This window comes from Rosa rugosa, chromosome 4 (genome assembly GCF_958449725.1).
Source record: "Rosa rugosa chromosome 4, drRosRugo1.1, whole genome shotgun sequence".
In the NCBI taxonomy this organism is placed as follows: Eukaryota; Viridiplantae; Streptophyta; class Magnoliopsida; order Rosales; family Rosaceae; genus Rosa; species Rosa rugosa.
Window position 1 is genome coordinate 25,050,385 of NC_084823.1, and position 22,778 is coordinate 25,073,162.

Sequence of the window (22,778 nt, forward strand, 5' to 3'; positions counted from 1 at the left end):
GAAAAATGTTAGCGTGAGTGGACAAAAATAAACAATTTAAAAATAAGAAGGATTTCATACTTTCCCACATTTATTTCATTAAAAACCTCGATGCATGCACAAATGGTAAAACACATTTAGCTTTAAATCCAAGGATTTCAAAACGATAAACCGACTAGCCTCGCTAGTCAAAACATTCGAAAATAATATATCGTAAAACTGAAATCTCGTTTCTCAAGAAGATAAGACCAGCCCCGCTGGCTACAGTGAAAATCGGACTAGCCCCGCTAGTCAAGCAACAAGGTTCTAAAAAACGCTAGGCGCTAGTCGGGCGGAAGGCCGGGGACTAGCGCCTAGGGGCCTAGGCGGGAGCCTAGGCGGGGACTAGGCGGTTTTTTTTTTTTTTAATTTTATTTTTATTTTTATAACATATAATTATATAAATAAAAATATAAAAGGTATTATAATGTTTGAAAATAGTTAAAATACTCAAAATATAGATAAAATGTTCTACAAAAATGAGATAATGAGTTCTTTGAAATTAAAAAAAAATTGCAAATTTGAATCTTCCAAGCCTAATCCTCAAATTCTTCTTCTCCATATCCCTCTAGTACTCCCTCCTCATCGGAGTCAAACTCAAAAGTCATCTCATCTTCTTCCTCTTCATCCGATACAAAATCATCCTCATGAAGTTCTCTAATTTCTTGAATTCTACTACTTCTCCTAGGCTCTAAGCTAATATCCACTCCCAATCCCGATCCCTCTCCAACTACATCACTAGTAAGATCGGAATCTACATCTTCATCACCACCATCCACAATCCATCCTTGGGCCATAGTAGCTTCACATGCTAGTAATACATCCACATTCCTCTCTTTCATTCTTCTCTTCTTGTTGAGAATCTTGGCATTGAATTGGACATAGACTAAATTGTTTAACCTCGTTGTATCTAGTCTATTCCTTTTCTTTGTATGGATCTACATAAAGAAAAAAAAATTAGTATATCATGAGTTTCTAAATAATTAGTAAACTACATTACTACTTGCTTATAAATTTACAAAAATGCATAACTAAATAAGTACTTACCCCCTCAAAAGTGCTCCAATTTCTCTCACATCCGGATGAGCTTGTGGTCAATGCAAGTATCCTTTTAGCCATACTTTGCAATTTTGGTACAAGGTTACCATAAATATTCCACCACAAAACTAAAAAAAAAAACATAAACAAAGCAACAACAATGATGAATTAGCCAAACTCCAAAAGCAAAACAAGCAAAACAATAACAATTGGCTATATAAAAAAATAAGTTGGTATTTCTTAATTCTTACCCGGATTATAATTGTCATCATTTTGTGCGCATCCCGCCTTAGCCAAACTTCTTCCAAATCCACCCTCTTTCTTCAAATACTTGTGCAATTCTACATTTGTCACCAAACTTTGAGTTTGAATGTCATCGGGAAAGAATACCTCAACACAAGTGAATAACCCATCCATGACTACATTATCATTCTCAATGCTTGAATTGCCATATGTGTAGTAAGGGTTCAAGAGGTAACCCGCTAAATGCAATGGACTATCAAGCCGATCACGGGCTTTTCCATCAACAATGTCAAGGATTGGACGATAGTGAGCTTCTTGATCTTTGAATGCCATTTTAATCTCCTCTTTGGCTCTAAGTAGTTCTCCGTACACAAAGCCCATTGATGGCTTTCTATCCCCATCAACAAGGCGAAGCACCTTGACTAAAGGGGCAAACACCTTCAAGCAAAGACTTACCTCATTCCAAAAAGAAGCACTCAAAGCAATATTCACCGCCGTCTTCCCCTTTACACTCTTTGCATGTTTGCTTGCATTCCATTCATCACTAGTGATCATAGCTCTCAACTCATTCTTCTTCTCCATCAAGCTTTGCAAAGTGAGGAAGGCGGTTGCAAATCTAGTGACTCCCGGCCTCACTATATCTCTTTTCTTTGTAAACTTCCTAATCAATGCCAAAGTCTTGTGATGTGCATAAATATAGATGGTGAAGCTCTTTGCCTTCTCAATGACCCCTTTGAATCTAGGTTGGTTGCCAATTCCTTGAAGCATAAGATTGAAGGTGTGCGTTGCACATGAAGTCCAAAATATGTTTGGCCTCTTCAACTTCATCAAATTTCCCGCCGCCATATTATTTGAAGCATTGTCCGTCACCACTTGAACCACATTTTGTGGCCCAATTTCTTCAATGCACTTGTCCACATATTCAAAAATATATGTCCCGGTGTGTGCCTCATCCGATGCTTCCTTAGAAGAGAGAAAAGTTGTGCCTTCCGCACAATTGACACACAAAAAGAGGCACAAAACTGACTAATCGCCGACCGCCCAGATCCCGCCCAAGACCGCCCAGGGCCGCCCAACACCGCCTAGGCCGCCTAGGCGGCCGATTTTCTCCTCACCGCCTAGCTCACTCGACTAGGCTAAAATCGGAACGGCCAGGAGGCGCCTAGCGCCTAGGCGGCCGCCTAGCCCGTTTTTTAGAACCCTGTCAAGCAACGATAAGATATGGGGAAGAAGTTTCACCATACGAAAGAAGGGAGCCTCCCAGGCTTGGGTCGGAGTGTCCCACACTCTGGAGCATCCCATGCTCTGCTCTTACTCACCCACAAACACATAGTAAGCAGGGAGGAGTACTAATAGGCTAGCTAGCAATAAATATGACGACCCAGGTATGGTGGGTTAAAATCATACGAAAATCGAAAATCAGTAAGGCTTCCCCATAAGTCCCGCGAATAAAGAAAACACGAGTACGATTCCCAACCGTACCCGGAAATTCTCGTAGAAAGTTACATAAATCGACAGCGTGTCCCACACGCTAAAAGAATAATTAGATCATCATCAAGGCATTCCCAATGCCAAAACCGAAGGTCGATAAATAAATAAGAAATATAATTCCATCGAAATCTCATTTCGAAAAAAATATTCCAGAAATCTCAATATCGACGAATAAAATATATTAATAAATTCCGGAAATCACCTCGGAAAATAATTCGTCGAAAATCACTTAAATCACAAGTTCAAATCCGAGCGAATAAAACTCACGTTCCAAAAATCATGATGGAAAATCCAAGCAATATTCCAAAACCGAAATCATATCCGAAACTAAAATAATATGATAATTAATAAAACATTAATTCGAAAAATAAATGCATGCATCAATATTCAAAAACAAACGTCCACTCACAGTACTAGTTGGCGACCACGCAAACGAGTCCCTTCATCTAGCCGTAGCTCGCAACATTGCCCTGTACACAATTATATTTCCGTAAACGGCAATCCGATAAAATAAATACGAACCTAAACGAAACCCGAAAATCTCTATCTCCAATACTTCACAAATTCCACCCAAATCTCTTCCACAACACCAATTCCTCAATCTACATATTCCACAATGAAAACGAGGGAAATCCAACGGCCGGATTTCCCACAATTCCATCACAAAACTTCGAACTTCGGAAATTCACAAACAATTCCAAAATTCACCAAACTTCACATACAAGCTCTATGATAATTATAGAATTTAACTAGCCAGAAAATGAAATTAAAAAGCTACCCTAGCCGCCGCTACCGCCGCCCATAGTGGCGGCGCCGCCGCCATCGCCACCAGCTCCGATGGCCACCAAACTTTGGCAGCAGCACCTACTCAACGGACCCAATAATTCTTTCAACTGTGACCAAGTTAGAAAATGAGCGGAAGTACCTCAACAATTAAGGAGAAGCTTGAACTCAAACTGTGAATAGTGACCGTAATCTTCCAATCGTCGATTCTTCCTCTACACTGCAAATCATGGCTCAAGGCTAGGGGGAAAATGATCCTTGGCAAAAACCGAACCTTCGACGCCGGTTTGGTGGCCGGAGACGGCCGGAATCGCCGGAAATCAACGAAACTCCAAATTGCTACAGTGAACTTCACGGCTCAAATCTAAGCTCCTCGGGCCGAGCCACCGCAAAACACCACCATAGGCGCCTAGAGGGAGCGGAGACAAGTCCGCCGGTACCCGCCATGCACCGCCAGGTGGCCGGAAAAGGAAAGTGGCTGAAGTTGCAGAGCGACGAGGAGAGAGAGAGAAAAACGCGGGGAGGAAGAGAGAGGGAGAGAAAAGAAAAATTACCGGCCTCCACAGTAACTTTTCAAATTTATACTATCTACCATGAACAGTAACTTTACCCTTTTCGCTTATAACTTTCGCATACGAACTCCTATTTTTACGTACCACATATGCACGCGCTCGGTTTAACGTCCTCTACAACTTTCATGAAGAACAAAAAGTCAACTTTTAGGGCCACTAAAAGTACTAAAACGACAGTAAAAGTGAAAGTAAATATCGTTTACCGTCCAAATGACTAGTAAACCGGTGAATTCAGGTTCGGGACGTTACAATTTCTCTCTTAATTCCTCACGGCAAATACAAAAGATAATTCTCCAAGAATATTTCATTCCAAGAAAATCTCCCTAGAAAATCTCCACCGAAATCTTGTTTGTAATTTCTGATTTTTCACGCCATTCCTTGTTTCTCTCTTAGGATTTCACGGCAACAACATCTCTACGGTTTACTCTTGCGTCACAACCCTAGTTCCATGGGCTCTTGTGGGCCGTTGATCCATTTTGCCGAAAATCCAATGAGTCTTGAGAGTTCTTGGGCCTTGTTGCTTCATCTTCAAGCCTTGATACCTTCCAACGCCATAACACTTCATTTTTCCATTTCTTTTTCATGGTTGCGTTGGAAACTTCATTGGTAAGCTCTCCTCCTTTTCGCAGGGTTTCCTGGTTGGAGCAGGAAAACTTCTTTTCTTCATTTCTGCTCATTTCTGTGGTCCATTGTTTCTCATTTTTGCTCCCCTTAACGTTTGCAAGCTCCTCTTTCCATTTGTGAGTTCATTTCCACTTTTTAGCTCCGAGGTCCTGAAAATAGAAACTAGTAAGAAAAATAGAAACTTTCCTAAAATGAAAAATGGCAACTTTCCTAAACTGAAAATGGAAACTTTCCAAAAATGAAAAATAGAAACTTTCTACAAATAGGAACTTTCCCAATCGGAGAATGGAAACTTTCCTAAACAGAGTTTTATTAAGAAAATAATGCAGAAAATGTAGGGAAATGCAGTTAAAACGTCGCATTAAAATGCTTCTATCACTACATTCTCATGTAGTATATTGAACTATTGAACATAAGTTCTGATATGCTAAAAGTAGCACACAATTTAACCCTGCAAAATGTAGTTGTCAGTATAGAATAAGTAGAGATCGTTCAAGCAGGGGATTGAGGGTATACCTATAATGTCACGCCCCGAATTTTGAATAATAAATTCAAATCCGAAACATGAATAATTACAATTACAAAATCCAAATCTCGAAACTTCGAGTTCATTATTACAATCCACTCTCACAAGCAATATTGTAAAGCTCAAATGAGCATAACACACCTCACAACTTACAATTGCTGTAAAACTCTAACAATTGCTTTAACCGCACGATCACCGTCCTGGTTCTCCTGTCCTGTAGGATTACCCGCTACACAATTTGAATAGTGTACCGGGAGTTGCAACAACACAAAACCCGGTAAGCTTTTGACAGCTAGTATGAGTAAACAAGAAAGAACTGTTGATTTATTAAATTACAAGACCACCACAAACCCACGTTACTTTCTCACTCTCATATATATATATATAGACACTTATGAGTTACTCTCAATTTCCCCCATAAGGTCACTCAATATTTGGCAGACAGACTAGAGCTCTAACTGATCGTTTCCACCTACCCGGCGCGAGAGCGTGGTTCACGATTTAATACTATTCAGTTCCACCTACCCGGCGCGAGAGCGTGGTTCGCTGATAGTATGCCATGGTCACCCCGTGACCTATTGATCTCCACAGATCACAACAATTTATTGTTCCTCAACAATAAAACTCAACATCTCTCTCAATATATTGTTTCACAACAATAAACTCAATACCCCTCACAATATATTGTTTCTCAACAATAAACTCAATACCCCTCACAATATATTGTTTCTCAACAATAAACTCAACACAACTCCAACAATACATATTATTTCACGTAATAATATATATACAGACATTCACACAGGAATGTCTAATACACCAACAATAGTTCATATGATTGCAAAATAAAGCAATTAAATATATTGGGTTCGTAATATGAACCACGTGAGGTTTACTCACCTCCAATTCCAGCTGCGTCTTCTAAAAGCCACATATCCATCTGAATCGTCCACCAACTCGATTCGTCAATCACCTAATCAGATACTATCTTGACTTAGTAAATTACTCATAAACCACACATATACTGAAATCCAACGGTCGGATTCTAATTATATGATGATCCGACGGTCGAATCTTAATTTAATGATGATCCAACGGTCAGATCCTCACGGATCGCCCTTAGGATCATCCTCCAAAATTATAATGAAGATCCAACGGTCAGATCTTCTCGAATCATCCTTACAAACATCTCCACAAAATTATATGAAAATCTGACGGTCGGATTCTCACGAATCGCCTTTCGAATCACCATTTCTCAATTATACGAAGATCCAACGGTCGGATCTTCGCCCATGACCACACAAAGCCACTGGGACAGTCATAAGATCATCATATCAAAACTACAAGTCCATCTGACGGTCCTAACTTCACATATCACAAATCTAACGATCGAAATCGATCGAAACTTAAAAATTCATAACTTCATCATACGATATCCAAAAATTGCGTATAATATATCAAAATGATCGTATTGAAATATAGAATCTGAAAATGTACAGAAACCATATTTTTGATCCCCGGAGGTGGCCGGAAAGGGCCGCCGGAGTTAGTGGCAGAGCCGCCGCCGACCACCGCCAATGGTGTCGGGGCCGGGCTGCCCTTCTTCATCTCAACAAGCTTAACAATTTTCATAACTAGCATGAAGTCTGAAAATGACCGGAAGTAGTCGAAAATTACCTAGAACAGTTGGAGTGGCCGGAATTTTTCCAGAAACCGGCGAAGAAATGCAGAAACCGATATGCTATGATTTCGACGTGAAAACTTCATCCTCCGGCCTCGATCCCTTCTGGAGAGTTGTTAAGAACATCAAGACGAACTCACTGGTTCAAGAATCAATCAAAACGATGCACTACAGCTCGAGATATCACGATCGAAAGGTTTGATTCTCGATCAAGAACAGTCGAGCTCCGACGAACGTGAAAACCTTCACTCCAGGTGCGATCCTTCTCCGAGCATGATCACTAGGTTGAGGTGAGTTCAAGGAGCTAATGATTGTGAGTTTTGGTGGCCGGAGCTAGGAGAAAACCGGCGTTGACCCTTTCGTTGTTCATAGTTTCCAGCTCCGATCTGCCGGCTTTGAGGCCGACCCGGTGGAAAAGCACACGTCCAGCTGCTAGGAGAGGTCGAGGCGAAGCTGTGGTGGCTCAGGGGTGGCTTGGCGTCGACGGACGACGGACGACGGCGCTGCAGGCGGAGGAAGAAAACCCAGAAGGAGAGGAAGAACCGGAGCGAAGAGAGAGAATAGACCGAGTTTCCCAAAAGGGAAATTAAGGAAAATATTTTTGGAAATTTCCAAAAATGGCAGCTTTATACTAATTTGGAAACTTTTTCGAAAAAACATAACTAATTCATACGAACTCCGATTTTCTCATTCCGCATATGCACGAGATCGTATCGACGAGCTCTACAACTTTCGTGAATGAAGTTTTCCCAAATTCCCAATGTATAAAAAGTCAACTCCTTTGACCCCCCCTAAAACGTTCAGTTTTCGAAATAAAATCAGTCGAACTAATTCCACACTCCTCCAAGCTTCGTACTCGTGCCCACAACCACGAAATCATTTCCAAAACGTCATCGGCAATTAACTTGAATTTTTCGGGTATTACAATCCACCCTCCTTAAAGAAATTTCGTCCCGAAATTTAAGCGCGAGTTAATTGCTCTCGATTACGGTTAACCTAACCATCGAATCTCCATCTTTCCCAAAACTGTAGTAATCTACAAAGCCACAGCCCTTTGTATAAAAAAATACATTCCTATGGCCACTAAATCCTTTCATCACAACGTAAACTCACAAAATAACTGCTCAACATCACTCCACATCAATTACACAAAATCATTACGTGGATCATCGAATAGATCATCTCCTAGATCTTCACAGAGATTATCTCATAGATCCTCACATAGATCATCGCCCTGTACTGGCATACAAGCACAGTAAACACTCCCACAAAGCGTTTCGCTACTCAATTAGCATCACGGTAAATCTCTATAGTAAAACTTAAGCATGCACTATTCTACCCAACAATAGAGATGCATCACTCAAAATTAACAAATCATTCTCAAAAGCACGCCAATAAAACATGTCACCCAGTGATGATAACTTGGGCTTGCTCAATCCTTGGGCTAAGCATTAGGGCTGGCCAATTGGGCCGAAGAAACCGAACCATCCACATTTCGAACCGGCCCGAACCAATTTGGGTTTAACATTTGGGCCTACCAATCGGGCCGAACAGAATGCATTTTGAATAGGCCCAACCAATTTGGGCTTACTATTTGGGCCTACCAATCGGCCGAACAATTGGGCTTAACATTTGGGCCTACCAATCGGCCCACCAACTTTCAGCTCGGCTACGGTATGAAATTGTACATACCGTAGGTATACCATATATACGTATGCATACCATACAGACCGTATATATGTATGCATACCGTACATGCCGTATATACGTATGTATACCGTACATACTGTATATACGTATGCGTACCGTACAACTGTATATACGTATGCATACCGTACCGACCGTATATCCGTATGTATACCGTACATACCGTATATACGTCCGTATATCAAGCATATACGAGATCCAAAAATATTTGTAGGAGGTAAGGTTCGAACTCCCGACCTCGAACACGAAGGTTTTGCTCCCAACCACTGAAGCAAGAGCTGCCTTCATTAATATATGCTCACGTGTTATATTTATTATGTCATAAGCGACATAAATAAAATAACGGGGGAGGCAAGGTTCGAAACCTCAACCTGCCGCACGAAACCTTTGTCCCCCAACCACTGGAGCACAAGCTGTGCTTAATATAATGTGTACAAATGTTATACTTATTATGTCATAAGCGAACATAATAAAAATAAACGAGAGGCAAGGTTCGAACCTCTCACCTCTTGTACAAGAGCTTTGCTCTTCAACCACTAGAGCACCAGCTGCTCTCTTTACTATCCATGCAACTCCCTTTATTTATTCTATCATAAGCGATAGAATAAAAACAAACTGTCGGTACACTCCACGTGCCACGACACGTCTCTTCCGTGATTTACGGAAAGCAAATCACTTTCGGCTAAAGCTGTCTGCCACAGCGTCTCGAGATTCCCTCGGTCCCCTTACACGCTCTCCACGCGCCAACAGCTTTTCCGTGTTTTAGGGCGACTTTAATCCAACGCGTAGAATGAATCACAGGAGTCGTCCATCCAACGGTGGAGATCCGCTCACCTCGCTCTATAAATAGGTGCATTCTGAGGGCGCAACTGTTCATTCCAAAGGAACGAAAATCTCTCCTGAGTTCCAGCCCCTCTCTCCCAACTCTTCAGCTTTCCTCTTCTTTCAAAACTCAAAACATTTCTTCTTCGATTCAATCCTTCTCTTCTGATCTTCTCTCCCATCTAGTTGATTCAATCCCATCTTTCCTCTGAACTTTCAGATCTCCAACACACCATCATCATCCTTAATCCCTTTAACAACAACTCCTTCAAACACTCGACAACTTTACTCTTCGATCTTCACATCCCCTCAACCCATCACCATGGAACCACGAACTCTGCAACTGATGGAGCTACAAACCCAGCAACAAATCGAGGATGGAGGAAACAACCAAGCAGCCGGGAGTAGTGCCAACACAGATTTCTGGCGAAGCCGTGCCAGGTGGGTTCCTACTCCAGATCAAATAAGGATCCTCAAGGATCTTTACTACGACAAGGGAGTTAAGACCCCAACTACAGAGCATATTCACGAGATCTGTCTCCAGCTGCAACAGTATGGACAGGTTGAGGGCAAGAACATTTATTTTTGGTTCCAGAATGTCAGGGCTCGAGAGAAGCAGATGAAGAGGTGCAATCAGGCTGCTCAAGTGCCCATGGGAACTAGTTCTCCTGGTACTGGTGGATCCATCGATCTCAATTTTGGGTCCACTGGTTCTACTGGTGCTGGTGGATCCATCGACATCAATTTTGGGCCAACTGGTGGATCCATTGACATCAATTTTGGGTCCACTAGTTCTACTGATGATGGTAGATCCATTAATCTCAACTTTGGTTCCACCGATTCTACTGGTAATGAAGGATTTCTTGATTTAAATTTTGTTTCATATTCTTCCTCACACTTCAACACTAATACCAGTACAACTCTTTTGGCACAACAACGAGGAGGAGATCACCAGGAGGTTGAAACTCTTCCTCTGTTCCCCGTGCACGGCGAGGACGTCTTTGGTAACCCGAATACTACTTCCGAGGAAGGTAGCGCATTTGGTTACTATTCTGGTGGCTCAGGCGGTTACCACAGTGGCTCAAACGTTTCTCTTGAGCTCAGCCTCAACCCATCCGGAGCTGCTGACTAGGCTTAGTATAGCATAGTCCTCGTTTCCCTTTTTGTAATATAAAATCAATAAGATTGTGTGCATGTTTTCTTTTCTTTTTGTTTAACCAACAACAACACCAAGGATCGAACCTTGGTCACTCAATACTCTTTTCAAAACCATCGAGAACTCTGCTGCACACATCTTTCAAAATGATTTATCACAAACAATCATTCAACCTAGCAATCAATTAAGTCACACAGAGGTCAAGCTAGTATCCTCTGAGTCAAACCAAACACAATACTTTCGTCACTAGAATTAGGGATTAATAAAGCTAAACACTTCCTGAGTTAGCTAGGAAAAACCCACGTCTTTAGAGTTACTCTTACAACTCTTATAGAATCTCGATAATTCCATCTATCAATCGCTTCAACAAAAACTCACCACAATTCAATCCCTAACATTTAGCGATTCAGAAATCGAATCAAACTCCATATCACATAGTAATTCACTTGAACCACTATGGATACCTAACAAAGTCACTAAAATCAATATCTGAAATTGCGTTTAACTATATCACTTAAAATCAATCACCAAAGGCACACACTCTCATCCAACATCATTCACAAGAACTGATTCAAACTCTCCCAATTAATTACACCAAAATCAACTCCATTGCAAAACTTTAAGTGTCCCGCCTACTTAAACTTAAAACACACAACAACTTCAAATTCACTGCAGTCCATCTCCATACTACGATCCAAAACTTAAGAAAACTAGTTCACCACACAAAGGCCACAAAATTCAATTTCATTCACTTGAACAAAACTATATTCACAAGTCACGGTCAGGTCATCAACCCATGGTGTTCAAATGAATAAATTTCAAATCCAGTTTTCCTTGTGAATCGTAACGTATCGTTCCAAAATGATGCAAGCAACATCAACCACGTATATAAGACACATCTCGCGAACTCAATTCAAATTCCGAATCATCAAAACTACTACTAATTCCAATTCTACCAACAATCCTGATTCTGAAGGAATTATAGTACTCAACGACAACCCAAAACAATGGTCTCTCATCTCTAACCATCGAGCACAAAATAAAATTCTTGTCTCGCACCTTAAATCCTGCTTAACAACTTACAAGCACAAGGAAGAAGTAACCACAATAATTTCTTCCCTAACCTCAACCCTACTAACAAACTCCACAAGGACATCTCAATACAAAACAAGGTATTTAATCCTTGATACGTACATCCCATCCAAACATCTGTATGTCCAACTTAAGAAGACAAAATTTATAACAATTCATACCCGTATCCACACTAGGTACGTGCATAGGTCAACATCATGCCTTCAACCAACACTTCAACATCCAAAAGGACCTCACTTCCATAAAACAAATCTCACCGACTCATCAGAGTTAAATCTAGAGGTCTCTATTCCTCGAAGATTACAACCTGCGGAAACTAAACTTATTCTAATACGAACTTAGAAGACAACTCTACCGTCCTACAGACATACACGCTGTCTAGACCCCATACTACGACATACCCAATGATTATACCAGTACCGAAGAGTATATGATGGGGATCCGCTGCAGACGGGCCATCACTCGGGGAGTACTGATTATCACCAAATATGTACCTTACGCTCTGATACCAAACTGTCACGCCCCGAATTTTGAATAATAAATTCAAATCCGAAACATGAATAATTACAATTACAAAATCCAAATCTCGAAACTTCGAGTTCATTATTACAATCCACTCTCACAAGCAATATTGTAAAGCTCAAATGAGCATAACACACCTCACAACTTACAATTGCTGTAAAACTCTAACAATTGCTTTAACCGCACGATCACCGTCCTGGTTCTCCTGTCCTGTAGGATTACCGCTACACAATTTGAATAGTGTACCGGGAGTTGCAACAACACAAAACCCGGTAAGCTTTTGACAGCTAGTATGAGTAAACAAGAAAGAACTGTTGATTTATTAAATTACAAGACCACCACAAACCCACGTTACTTTCTCACTCTCATATATATATATATAGACACTTATGAGTTACTCTCAATTTCCCCCATAAGGTCACTCAATATTTGGCAGACAGACTAGAGCTCTAACTGATCGTTTCCACCTACCCGGCGCGAGAGCGTGGTTCACGATTTAATACTATTCAGTTCCACAAACTGTCACGCCCCGAATTTTGAATAATAAATTCAAATCCGAAACATGAATAATTACAATTACAAAATCCAAATCTCGAAACTTCGAGTTCATTATTACAATCCACTCTCACAAGCAATATTGTAAAGCTCAAATGAGCATAACACACCTCACAACTTACAATTGCTGTAAAACTCTAACAATTGCTTTAACCGCACGATCACCGTCCTGGTTCTCCTGTCCTGTAGGATTACCCGCTACACAATTTGAATAGTGTACCGGGAGTTGCAACAACACAAAACCCGGTAAGCTTTTGACAGCTAGTATGAGTAAACAAGAAAGAACTGTTGATTTATTAAATTACAAGACCACCACAAACCCACGTTACTTTCTCACTCTCATATATATATATATAGACACTTATGAGTTACTCTCAATTTCCCCCATAAGGTCACTCAATATTTGGCAGACAGACTAGAGCTCTAACTGATCGTTTCCACCTACCCGGCGCGAGAGCGTGGTTCACGATTTAATACTATTCAGTTCCACCTACCCGGCGCGAGAGCGTGGTTCGCTGATAGTATGCCATGGTCACCCCGTGACCTATTGATCTCCACAGATCACAACAATTTATTGTTCCTCAACAATAAAACTCAACATCTCTCTCAATATATTGTTTCACAACAATAAACTCAATACCCCTCACAATATATTGTTTCTCAACAATAAACTCAATACCCCTCACAATATATTGTTTCTCAACAATAAACTCAACACAACTCCAACAATACATATTATTTCACGTAATAATATATATACAGACATTCACACAGGAATGTCTAATACACCAACAATAGTTCATATGATTGCAAAATAAAGCAATTAAATATATTGGGTTCGTAATATGAACCACGTGAGGTTTACTCACCTCCAATTCCAGCTGCGTCTTCTAAAAGCCACATATCCATCTGAATCGTCCACCAACTCGATTCGTCAATCACCTAATCAGATACTATCTTGACTTAGTAAATTACTCATAAACCACACATATACTGAAATCCAACGGTCGGATTCTAATTATATGATGATCCGACGGTCGAATCTTAATTTAATGATGATCCAACGGTCAGATCCTCACGGATCGCCCTTAGGATCATCCTCCAAAATTATAATGAAGATCCAACGGTCAGATCTTCTCGAATCATCCTTACAAACATCTCCACAAAATTATATGAAAATCTGACGGTCGGATTCTCACGAATCGCCTTCCGAATCACCATTTCTCAATTATACGAAGATCCAACGGTCGGATCTTCGCCCATGACCACACAAAGCCACTGGGACAGTCATAAGATCATCATATCAAAACTACAAGTCCATCTGACGGTCCTAACTTCACATATCACAAATCTAACGATCGAAATCGATCGAAACTTAAAAATTCATAACTTCATCATACGATATCCAAAAATTGCGTATAATATATCAAAATGATCGTATTGAAATATAGAATTTGAAAATGTACAGAAACCATATTTTTGATCCCCGGAGGTGGCCGGAAAGGGCCGCCGGAGTTAGTGGCAGAGCCGCCGCCGACCACCGCCAATGGTGTCGGGGCCGGGCTGCCCTTCTTCATCTCAACAAGCTTAACAATTTTCATAACTAGCATGAAGTCTGAAAATGACCGGAAGTAGTCGAAAATTACCTAGAACAGTTGGAGTGGCCGGAATTTTTCCAGAAACCGGCGAAGAAATGCAGAAACCGATATGCTATGATTTCGACGTGAAAACTTCATCCTCCGGCCTCGATCCCTTCTGGAGAGTTGTTAAGAACATCAAGACGAACTCACTAGTTCAAGAATCAATCAAAACGATGCACTACAGCTCGAGATATCACGATCGAAAGGTTTGATTCTCGATCAAGAACAGTCGAGCTCCGACGAACGTGAAAACCTTCACTCCAGGTGCGATCCTTCTCCGAGCATGATCACTAGGTTGAGGTGAGTTCAAGGAGCTAATGATTGTGAGTTTTGGTGGCTGGAGCTAGGAGAAAACCGGCGTTGACCCTTTCGTTGTTCATAGTTTCCAGCTCCGATCTGCCGGCTTTGAGGCCGACCCGGTGGAAAAGCACACGTCCAGCTGCTAGGAGAGGTCGAGGCGAAGCTGTGGTGGCTCAGGGGTGGCTTGGCGTCGACGGACGACGGACGACGGCGCTGCAGGCGGAGGAAGAAAACCCAGAAGGAGAGGAAGAACCGGAGCGAAGAGAAAGAATAGACCGAGTTTCCCAAAAGGGAAATTAAGGAAAATATTTTTGGAAATTTCCAAAAATGGCAGCTTTATACTAATTTGGAAACTTTTTCGAAAAAACATAACTAATTCATACGAACTCCGATTTTCTCATTCCGCATATGCACGAGATCGTATCGACGAGCTCTACAACTTTCGTGAAGGAAGTTTTCCCAAATTCCCAATGTATAAAAAGTCAACTCCTTTGACCTCCCCTAAAACGTTCAGTTTTCAAAATAAAATCATTCGAACTAATTCCACACTCCTCCAAGCTTCGTACTCGTGCCCACAACCACGAAATCATTTCCAAAACGTCATCGGCAATTAACTTGAATTTTTCGGGTATTACATATAATTCCGTAAACAAATAAAGAATTAATAAAAGTATAAGATATTATTTAAAAATAAAACAAAGAATATATACAAGTTAACGCAAATAAGGGGTTTTTGGATTTTTAAATTAAAAATTAAAAGAAACAAAAAAAAAATGTAAAATACATATACATGGGGTGAAACGCAAGGAACAAAGCTTAAAACCACATCCATATGTACCAAATCCAGTTACAATTCCTATAGTTGATTTTCTATGTCATGAGAAAGAAGTTGACCATGTGAAACGTTAGTAAGCAAATGATTTCTCATATTTTACTTTCCTTGAATATTTAATCTAAGTGAAAGCACCTAAATTAAACCTATTGCACATGCAATCATAGTCTAGAAAGCTAGCTAATCAAGAGCACATTCAACGCATGAAGAACAAAGAAAGGATGTCAACCAAAGTGCACAACCTAGTATGAAAAAGTTCATCCATTTGCAATCCTCCTTAATTGATTTCGACTTTTGTCCAAACCCTTTACTACTTATAATTCAGGTTTATAAAACTATTAGGTAAATTGTTTACCTAAATCTAACTCCAATTACATGCATATATCCTAAGCTTGCCCTCAAAGAACATAAACATATAAAAGTATTCTATAAACAAAATCAATTAAGCAATTTCACATAAGCAACATAGAAACCAACTATAAAGAAATCGCAACTTTTATTCAAACATAGAAACGGGCTTTAAACTTTGCGCTTAATGTCATGTTAACTAGAACTCATAGTTTACGAATTCAAACAAAGAAAAACCAAAGAGTTTACACAGAAAAAGATCGAATTACACCGTGAATGGATGAATGAAGAACACTTGTAAACGATGAACTGTAATACCCCGAAAAATCCAAATTAAATTCCGTGGATTTTTTAGAAATGATTTCACGATAGTGGGAGCGAGTACGAGGCTCGGAGAAGTTGTGGAATTAGTTCGAACGATTAATTTTCGAAAACGAACGTTATTTAGGGGCTCGCGAAAGTTGGCTTTTTATACGTTCAAAATTTGGGAAAATTTCCTTCATGAAAGTTGTAGAGCTCGTCGACACGATCGCGTGCATATGCGGAACGCAAAAATCGAAGTTCGTATGAATTAATTATGATTTTTTGAAAATGTTTCCAAATTAGTATAAAGCTTCCATTTTCGGAAATTTCCGAAAATATTTTCAGAATTTCCAAAAATGGAAGCTCGGAGCTGCAGCCCCTCCCCCGACCGGAAATCGCCTTCGATTTTCTTCCGGCTATTTCTTCCTCCTCCGGCCACCGATCCTCACCAAACTTCTTCCATTGGCTTCGTATGGTCCTTGCGCACCTGTCTGTGGCAGCCTTGCACGGCGGCACGGCCCCTAGCGGCGGCGGCGGCCCGGTTTCGATTTAAGCACGATTTTGGTCAACGCCGGTTTTCTCCTAGCTCCGGCCACCAAAACTTCCGATCCTTGGCTCCATGAACTCCCCTCAACCTGCTGATCATCATACTAGGAGGATTGCACCTAGAGTGACCGGTTTCACGTTCGTCGGAGCTCGGTAAGTTTTCAATCCGAAACGAAAATCTTTCGATCGGTATATCTCGAGCTGTAGTGCATCGTTTTGACTGATTCTTGAACCAGTGAGTTCTCCTTGATGTTCTTAACAACTCTCTAGAAGGGATCGAAGCCTGAAATTGAAGTTTTGACGTCGAAATCAAGCCTTGCCGGATTCTGCAAATTTCGCCGGATTCTGGAAATTTTCCGGCCACCTCGACTATTTTAGGTAATTTCAACCACTTCCGGTCATTTTCAGCTTACATGATAGTTATGAAAGTTGTTAAGCATGATGAGAGGAAGAGGAGCAGCCCGGCCCCGACACCATTGGCGGTGGTCGGCGGCGGCTCTGCCCTAACTCCGGCGTCCCTTTTCCGGCCACCTCCGGGGGTCAAAAATATAGTTTCTGTGCATTTTTAGATTCTATATTTCAATACGATCATTTCGATATATTATACGCAATTTTTGGATATCGTATGATTAAGTTATGAATTTTTAAGTTTCGATCGATTTCGATCGTTAGATTTGTGATCTGTGAAGTTAGGACCGTCAGATGGACTTGTAGTTTTGATATGATGATCTTATGACTGTTCCAGTGGCTTTGTGTGGTCATGGGCGAAGATCCGACCGTTGGATCTTCGTATAAATGCAAAACAGTGATTAGGGAGGCGATTCGTGAGAATCCGTCCGTCGGATTTTCGTATAAATTTGTGAAGATGTTAGTAAGGACGATTCAGGAAGATCCGACCGTTGGATCTTCGTGATGATTTTTGGAGGGTGATCCTAAAGGCGATCCGTGAGGATCCGACCGTTGGATCATCATTTAATTTTGATCCGACCGTTGGATTGTCGTTTAAGTATGTTTTTGAGTTATTGGCTAAAATAAGGTCATGTGTGATTAGGTGATTGACGGTCTCCCTTGGGTGAACGATTTCGGTGTGTATTGTGTTAAATTGAAGACGCAGCGGGAATATCGAGGTGAGTAAATCGCACATGGTTCATTCACGAACCGAAATTCGGTGATTTTATTTAATTGGGAAATTGTGGAAATTGTTTTATGAAAATAAATATTTGTTTTAAATTATATGGACTTGATCGACTACGGTCCATAGGTAAGTAAAATGTATTTAAACTATAAAAATGAATTTCTAGATTTTATTGCATGTGAACTATAGTTGGTATTAGTGGTCACTCTTGTGTGGGTGACTACGTATATATATATTTACGTGGAATATATATTCGATGGTGTGACATCGGGTGAAGTATTGATGTGATTTACTGAGTTATATTTTGAGCATTACCCTTTGGAATATGTGATTTATCTTAGATGTTGTGTTGTCTATGATAATGGGTAATTGAGTAAAGTGCGATAGTTGAGTCGTTGAGATGAATTAAATGAGGAGTCGAGTGAATTGAGAAAAGCAGTCATTCGTAAGGTGAACCTTGGCCCAGGTGACACTTTACGATACAGTTAGAGCTCTAGTCTGTCTGCCATCATACTGCTTGGGGGATAAACGAGTTATCATATGCCCTTGGGTATGACATCACATACTGAATGGGATGATTAATATAATTAATCATAAGCCTGTAAGTATGATATACTGAATGGGGTGATTAATATAATTAATCATAAGCCTGTAAGTATAATATACTGCATGGGATGATTTATATAAATAAATCATAAGCCTGTGAGTATATATTGAGTAAGAAGTTGTTTATTTTTGAGTAGTCATGATGAGATGTGAGTTGATTGATGCTTGAAGTGACGTTGTACACTTCAATTCTTATGCAAAACAAAATTAAAATGTGCTTGAGTTGATTGTGTTACTTTAAATCGTGCAATCCTTTCGTTTACTCATACGAGCTTTGCAAAAAGCTTACCGGGTTTGTATTGTTGCAATCCCGGTACACTATTCAAACGGTGTAGCGGGTAATCCTGCAGGTCAGGAGAATCAGGGCGGTGATCGAGCGGGTTAGAGTATTTGTTATAGTTTTACAGCATTTGTAATAGTGAGGTGAGTTAAGCTCATTGAGCCTTAGAATTTGATTTGGTGAGAGTGTGTTGTAATAATTAACTTGAGGATTTGATTTATTGTAATATTGAGAGGTGTGAAGTGTGGTTGTTTTGAGAAAAAAATTCAGGTTGTATTTATGTGAGTTGTATTAATTCATGTTTCGGATTTGGATTTGTTATTCAAAATCCGGGGCGTGACAGTTTGGTATCAGAGCGTAAGGTACATATTTGGTGATAATCAGTACTCCCCGAGTGATGGCCCGTCTGCAGCGGATCCCCATCGTATACTCTTCGGTACTGGTATAATCATTGGGTATGTCTTAGTATGGGGTCTAGACAGCGTGTATGTCAGTAGGACGGTAGAGTTGTCTTCTAAGTTTGTATTAGAATAAGTTTAGTTTCCGCAGGTTGTAATCTTTGAGGAATGGAAACCTCCGGATTTAACTCTGATGAGTCAGTGAGGATTGTTTATGGAAATGAGTTTCCTTTTGTATGTAGAAGTGTTTGGTTGAAGGCATGGTGTGGACCTATGCTCGTATCTGATGTGGATACGAGTATTAATTGATAGTAATTTTGCCTTCTTAAGTTGGACATACAGATGCATTTGAATAGATTCTAGACTCATGTGGAGTTGTGAGTAGTGTTGCGGTTAGGGAAGAAATTATTGTGGTTAATTCTTCCATGTGCTTGTAAGTTGTTGAGCAGAGTTTGAGGTGCGAGAACGGAGTTTGATCTCGTGTTTGAGTGATTGAGACGAACGACTATATATTTGAGTTCTCTCCGAGTACCTAAAATCTTAAGGGCTATTTGAAGTGGGACTAGTGGTAGTTTTAGTATTTCTAAATTTAAATCGAGATCCGAGGAACATGTTTTGTATACGTGGTTGATGTTGCGAGCATCATTTTGATTGATATTTTGCGTTTCACAAAGACAACTGGATTGGAAATTCTCCGTTTGGACACCTTGGTCTGTTGACCTGACTATGACTTGTGGACATAGTTTTATTTAAGTGAAGGAAATTGATTTTGTGAACTAGTTTTCTTAAGTTTTGGATCGTAGTATGGAGTTGGACTGAAGTGAATTTGAGGTTGTTTGTGTTTTAAGTTTAAGTAGGCGGGACACTTAAAGTTTTGAAATGGAGTTTGATCTTGGTCGGTAAATAATGGGGAGATTTAGAGTCAACTCTCTGTAAATGTTATTAGATGAGGGTGTGTTTCTGTGGTGATGGATTTTAGGAGAAATGGTTAAGTGCAATTTTGGGTATTGATTGTAGTGACATTGTTGGGTATCCATAGTGGTTCAAGTGAATTACTATGCGATATGGAGTTTGATTCGGTTTCTAAATCGTAAATTCATAGGGTATGAATTGTGGTAAGTTTAATGGAGCAATTAATAGAGGAAATGGTTGAGATTTTATAAGAATTGTAAGAGTAACTCTAAAGACGTGGGTTTTTCCTAGCTAACTCAGGATGTGTTTAGCTTTATAAATCCCTAATCCTATCGATGAAATTGTTGTGTTTGGTTTGACTCAGAGGATACTAGCTAGACCTCGATGCGACTTAATTGATTGTTGGATTCTTTTTGAGTGATTGTTTTTATTGCATCATTATGAAAGATGTGTGCAGTAGAGTTGTTTATGGTTTTGAAAATAGTATTGGGTGACCAAGGTTCGATCCTTGGTGTTGTTGTTGGTTAAACAAAAAGAAAAGAAAACATGCACACCATCTTATTGATTTTACATTACAAAAAAAAAAAAAAAAAAAAAAAAAAAAAAAACAAAAAGGAAAACGAGGACCATGCTATACTAAGCCTAGTCAGCAGCTCCGGATGGATTGAGGCTGAGCTCAAGAGAAACGTTTGAGCCACTGTGGTAACCGCCTGAGCCACCAGAATAGTAACCAAAAGCGCTACCTTCCTCGGAAGTAGCCTTCAGGTTACCAAAGACGTCCTCGCCGTGCACGGGGAACAGAGGAAGAGTTTGAACCTCCTGGTGATCTCCTCCTCGTTGTTGCAGGGATGTTTGTCCTCCTGTTGTGCCAAAAGAGTTATACTGGTATTAGTGTTGAAGTGTGAGGAAGAATATGAAACAAAATTTAAATCAAGAAATCCTTCATTACCAGTAGAATAGGTGGAACCAAAGTTGAGATCAATGGATCTACCATCATCAGTAGAACTAGTGGACCCAAAATTGATGTCAATGGATCCACCAGCTTGCCCAAAATTGATGTCGATGGATCCACCAGCACCAGTAGAACCAGTGGACCCAAAATTGAGATCAATGGATCCACCAGTACCAAGAGAACTAGTTTCCATGGGCACTGGAGCAGCCTGATTACACCTATTCATCTGCTTCTCTCGAGCCCTGACGTTCTGGAACCAAAAGTAAATGTTCTTACCCTCAACATGTCCATACTGGTTCAGCTGGAGGCAGATCTCGTGAATGTGCTCTGTAGTTGGGCACTTAAATCCCTTGACGTAGTAAAGATCCTTGAGGATTCTTATTTGTTCTGGAGTAGGAATCCACCTGGTACGGCTTCGCCAGAAATCCATGTTGGCACTACTTCCAGCTGCTTGGGTGTTTCCTCCCTCCTCTGTTGGTTGCTGTTGTTGTGGTTCCATTTGTTGCGGGGTTTGGAGCTCCATTAGTTGCAGAGTTCGTGGCTCTTGGGTCATGGAGTGAGAGGATGTGAAAATCGAGGAATACATGGTTTAGTGTTTGAGGGAGATTTTGTTAGAAGGATTGGAGTTGTTGAACTGGTGATTGGAGATCTGAGATTCTCAGAGGAAAGATGAGATCGAATCTTCAAATGGAAGAAAAGATCTGAGAAAGAAGGATTGAAGATTTGGAGGAAAAGATTGAAGATCTGAAAGTTCAGAGGAAAGATGGGATTGAATCAACTAGATGGGAGAGAAGATCAGAAGAGAAGGATCGAAATTGATGAAGAAAGGATTTGAGAAGAGAAAGGCTGAAGAGTTGAGAGAGAAAGACTTGAGCTCGGAAGAAAATTTCTTTTCTTTTGGAGTGAACAGTTTTTCTCCAGAATGCACCTATTTATAGAACAAGGTGAGCAGATCTCCACCGTTGGATGAACGATCTCAGAATTTGAATCCACGCGTTGGATTAAAGTCGCCCCGAAACCCGGAAAAGCTGTTGGCGCGTGTTGAGCGTGTAAGGGGACAGGCCGAACCTCGAGACGCTGTGGCAGACAGCTTTAGCCGAAAGTGATTTGCTTTCCGTAAATCACGGAAGAGACGTGTCGTGTCACGTGGAGTGTACCGACAGTTTGTTGTTATTCTATCGCTTATGATAGAATAAATAAAAGAAGTTGCATGGATAGTAACGAGAGCAGCTGGTGCTCTAGTGGTTGAAGAGCAAGGCTCTTGTACAAGAGGTCAGAGGTTCGAACCTTGCCTCTCGTTTATTTTTATTATGTTCGCTTATGACATAATAAGTATAACATTTGTACACATTATATTAAGCACAGCTTGTGCTCCAGTGGCTGGGGACAAAAGTTTTGTGCAGCAGGTTGAGGTTTCGAACCTTGCCTTCCCCGTTATTTTATTTATGTCGCTTATGACATAATAAATATAACACGTGGGCATATATTAATGAAGGCAGCTCTTGCTTCAGTGGTTGGGAGCAAAACCTTCGTGTTCGAGGTCGGGAGTTCGAACCTTACCTCTTACAAATATTTTTGGATCTCGTATATGCTTGATATACGGACGTATATACGGTATGTACGGTATACATACGTATATACGGTCTGTATGGTATGCATACGTATATACGGTATACCTACGGTATGTACAATTTCA

The 22,778-nt window shown here is 40.5% G+C and overlaps 1 protein-coding gene across 1 annotated transcript; it reads right to left on the minus strand.

Moving 5' to 3' along the window:
• Positions 1-487: 487 nt before the first annotated feature.
• LOC133744543 (uncharacterized) lies at positions 488-2,145 on the minus strand. Its single transcript, XM_062172636.1, has 3 exons — positions 1,308-2,145; positions 1,066-1,184; positions 488-956 (listed from the first exon to the last, which is right to left on the minus strand). Exons 1-3 carry the CDS (start codon positions 2,143-2,145, stop codon positions 555-557), a joined length of 1,359 nt encoding a protein of 452 aa, XP_062028620.1. The 3' UTR covers positions 488-554.
• Positions 2,146-22,778: the final 20,633 nt, after the last annotated feature.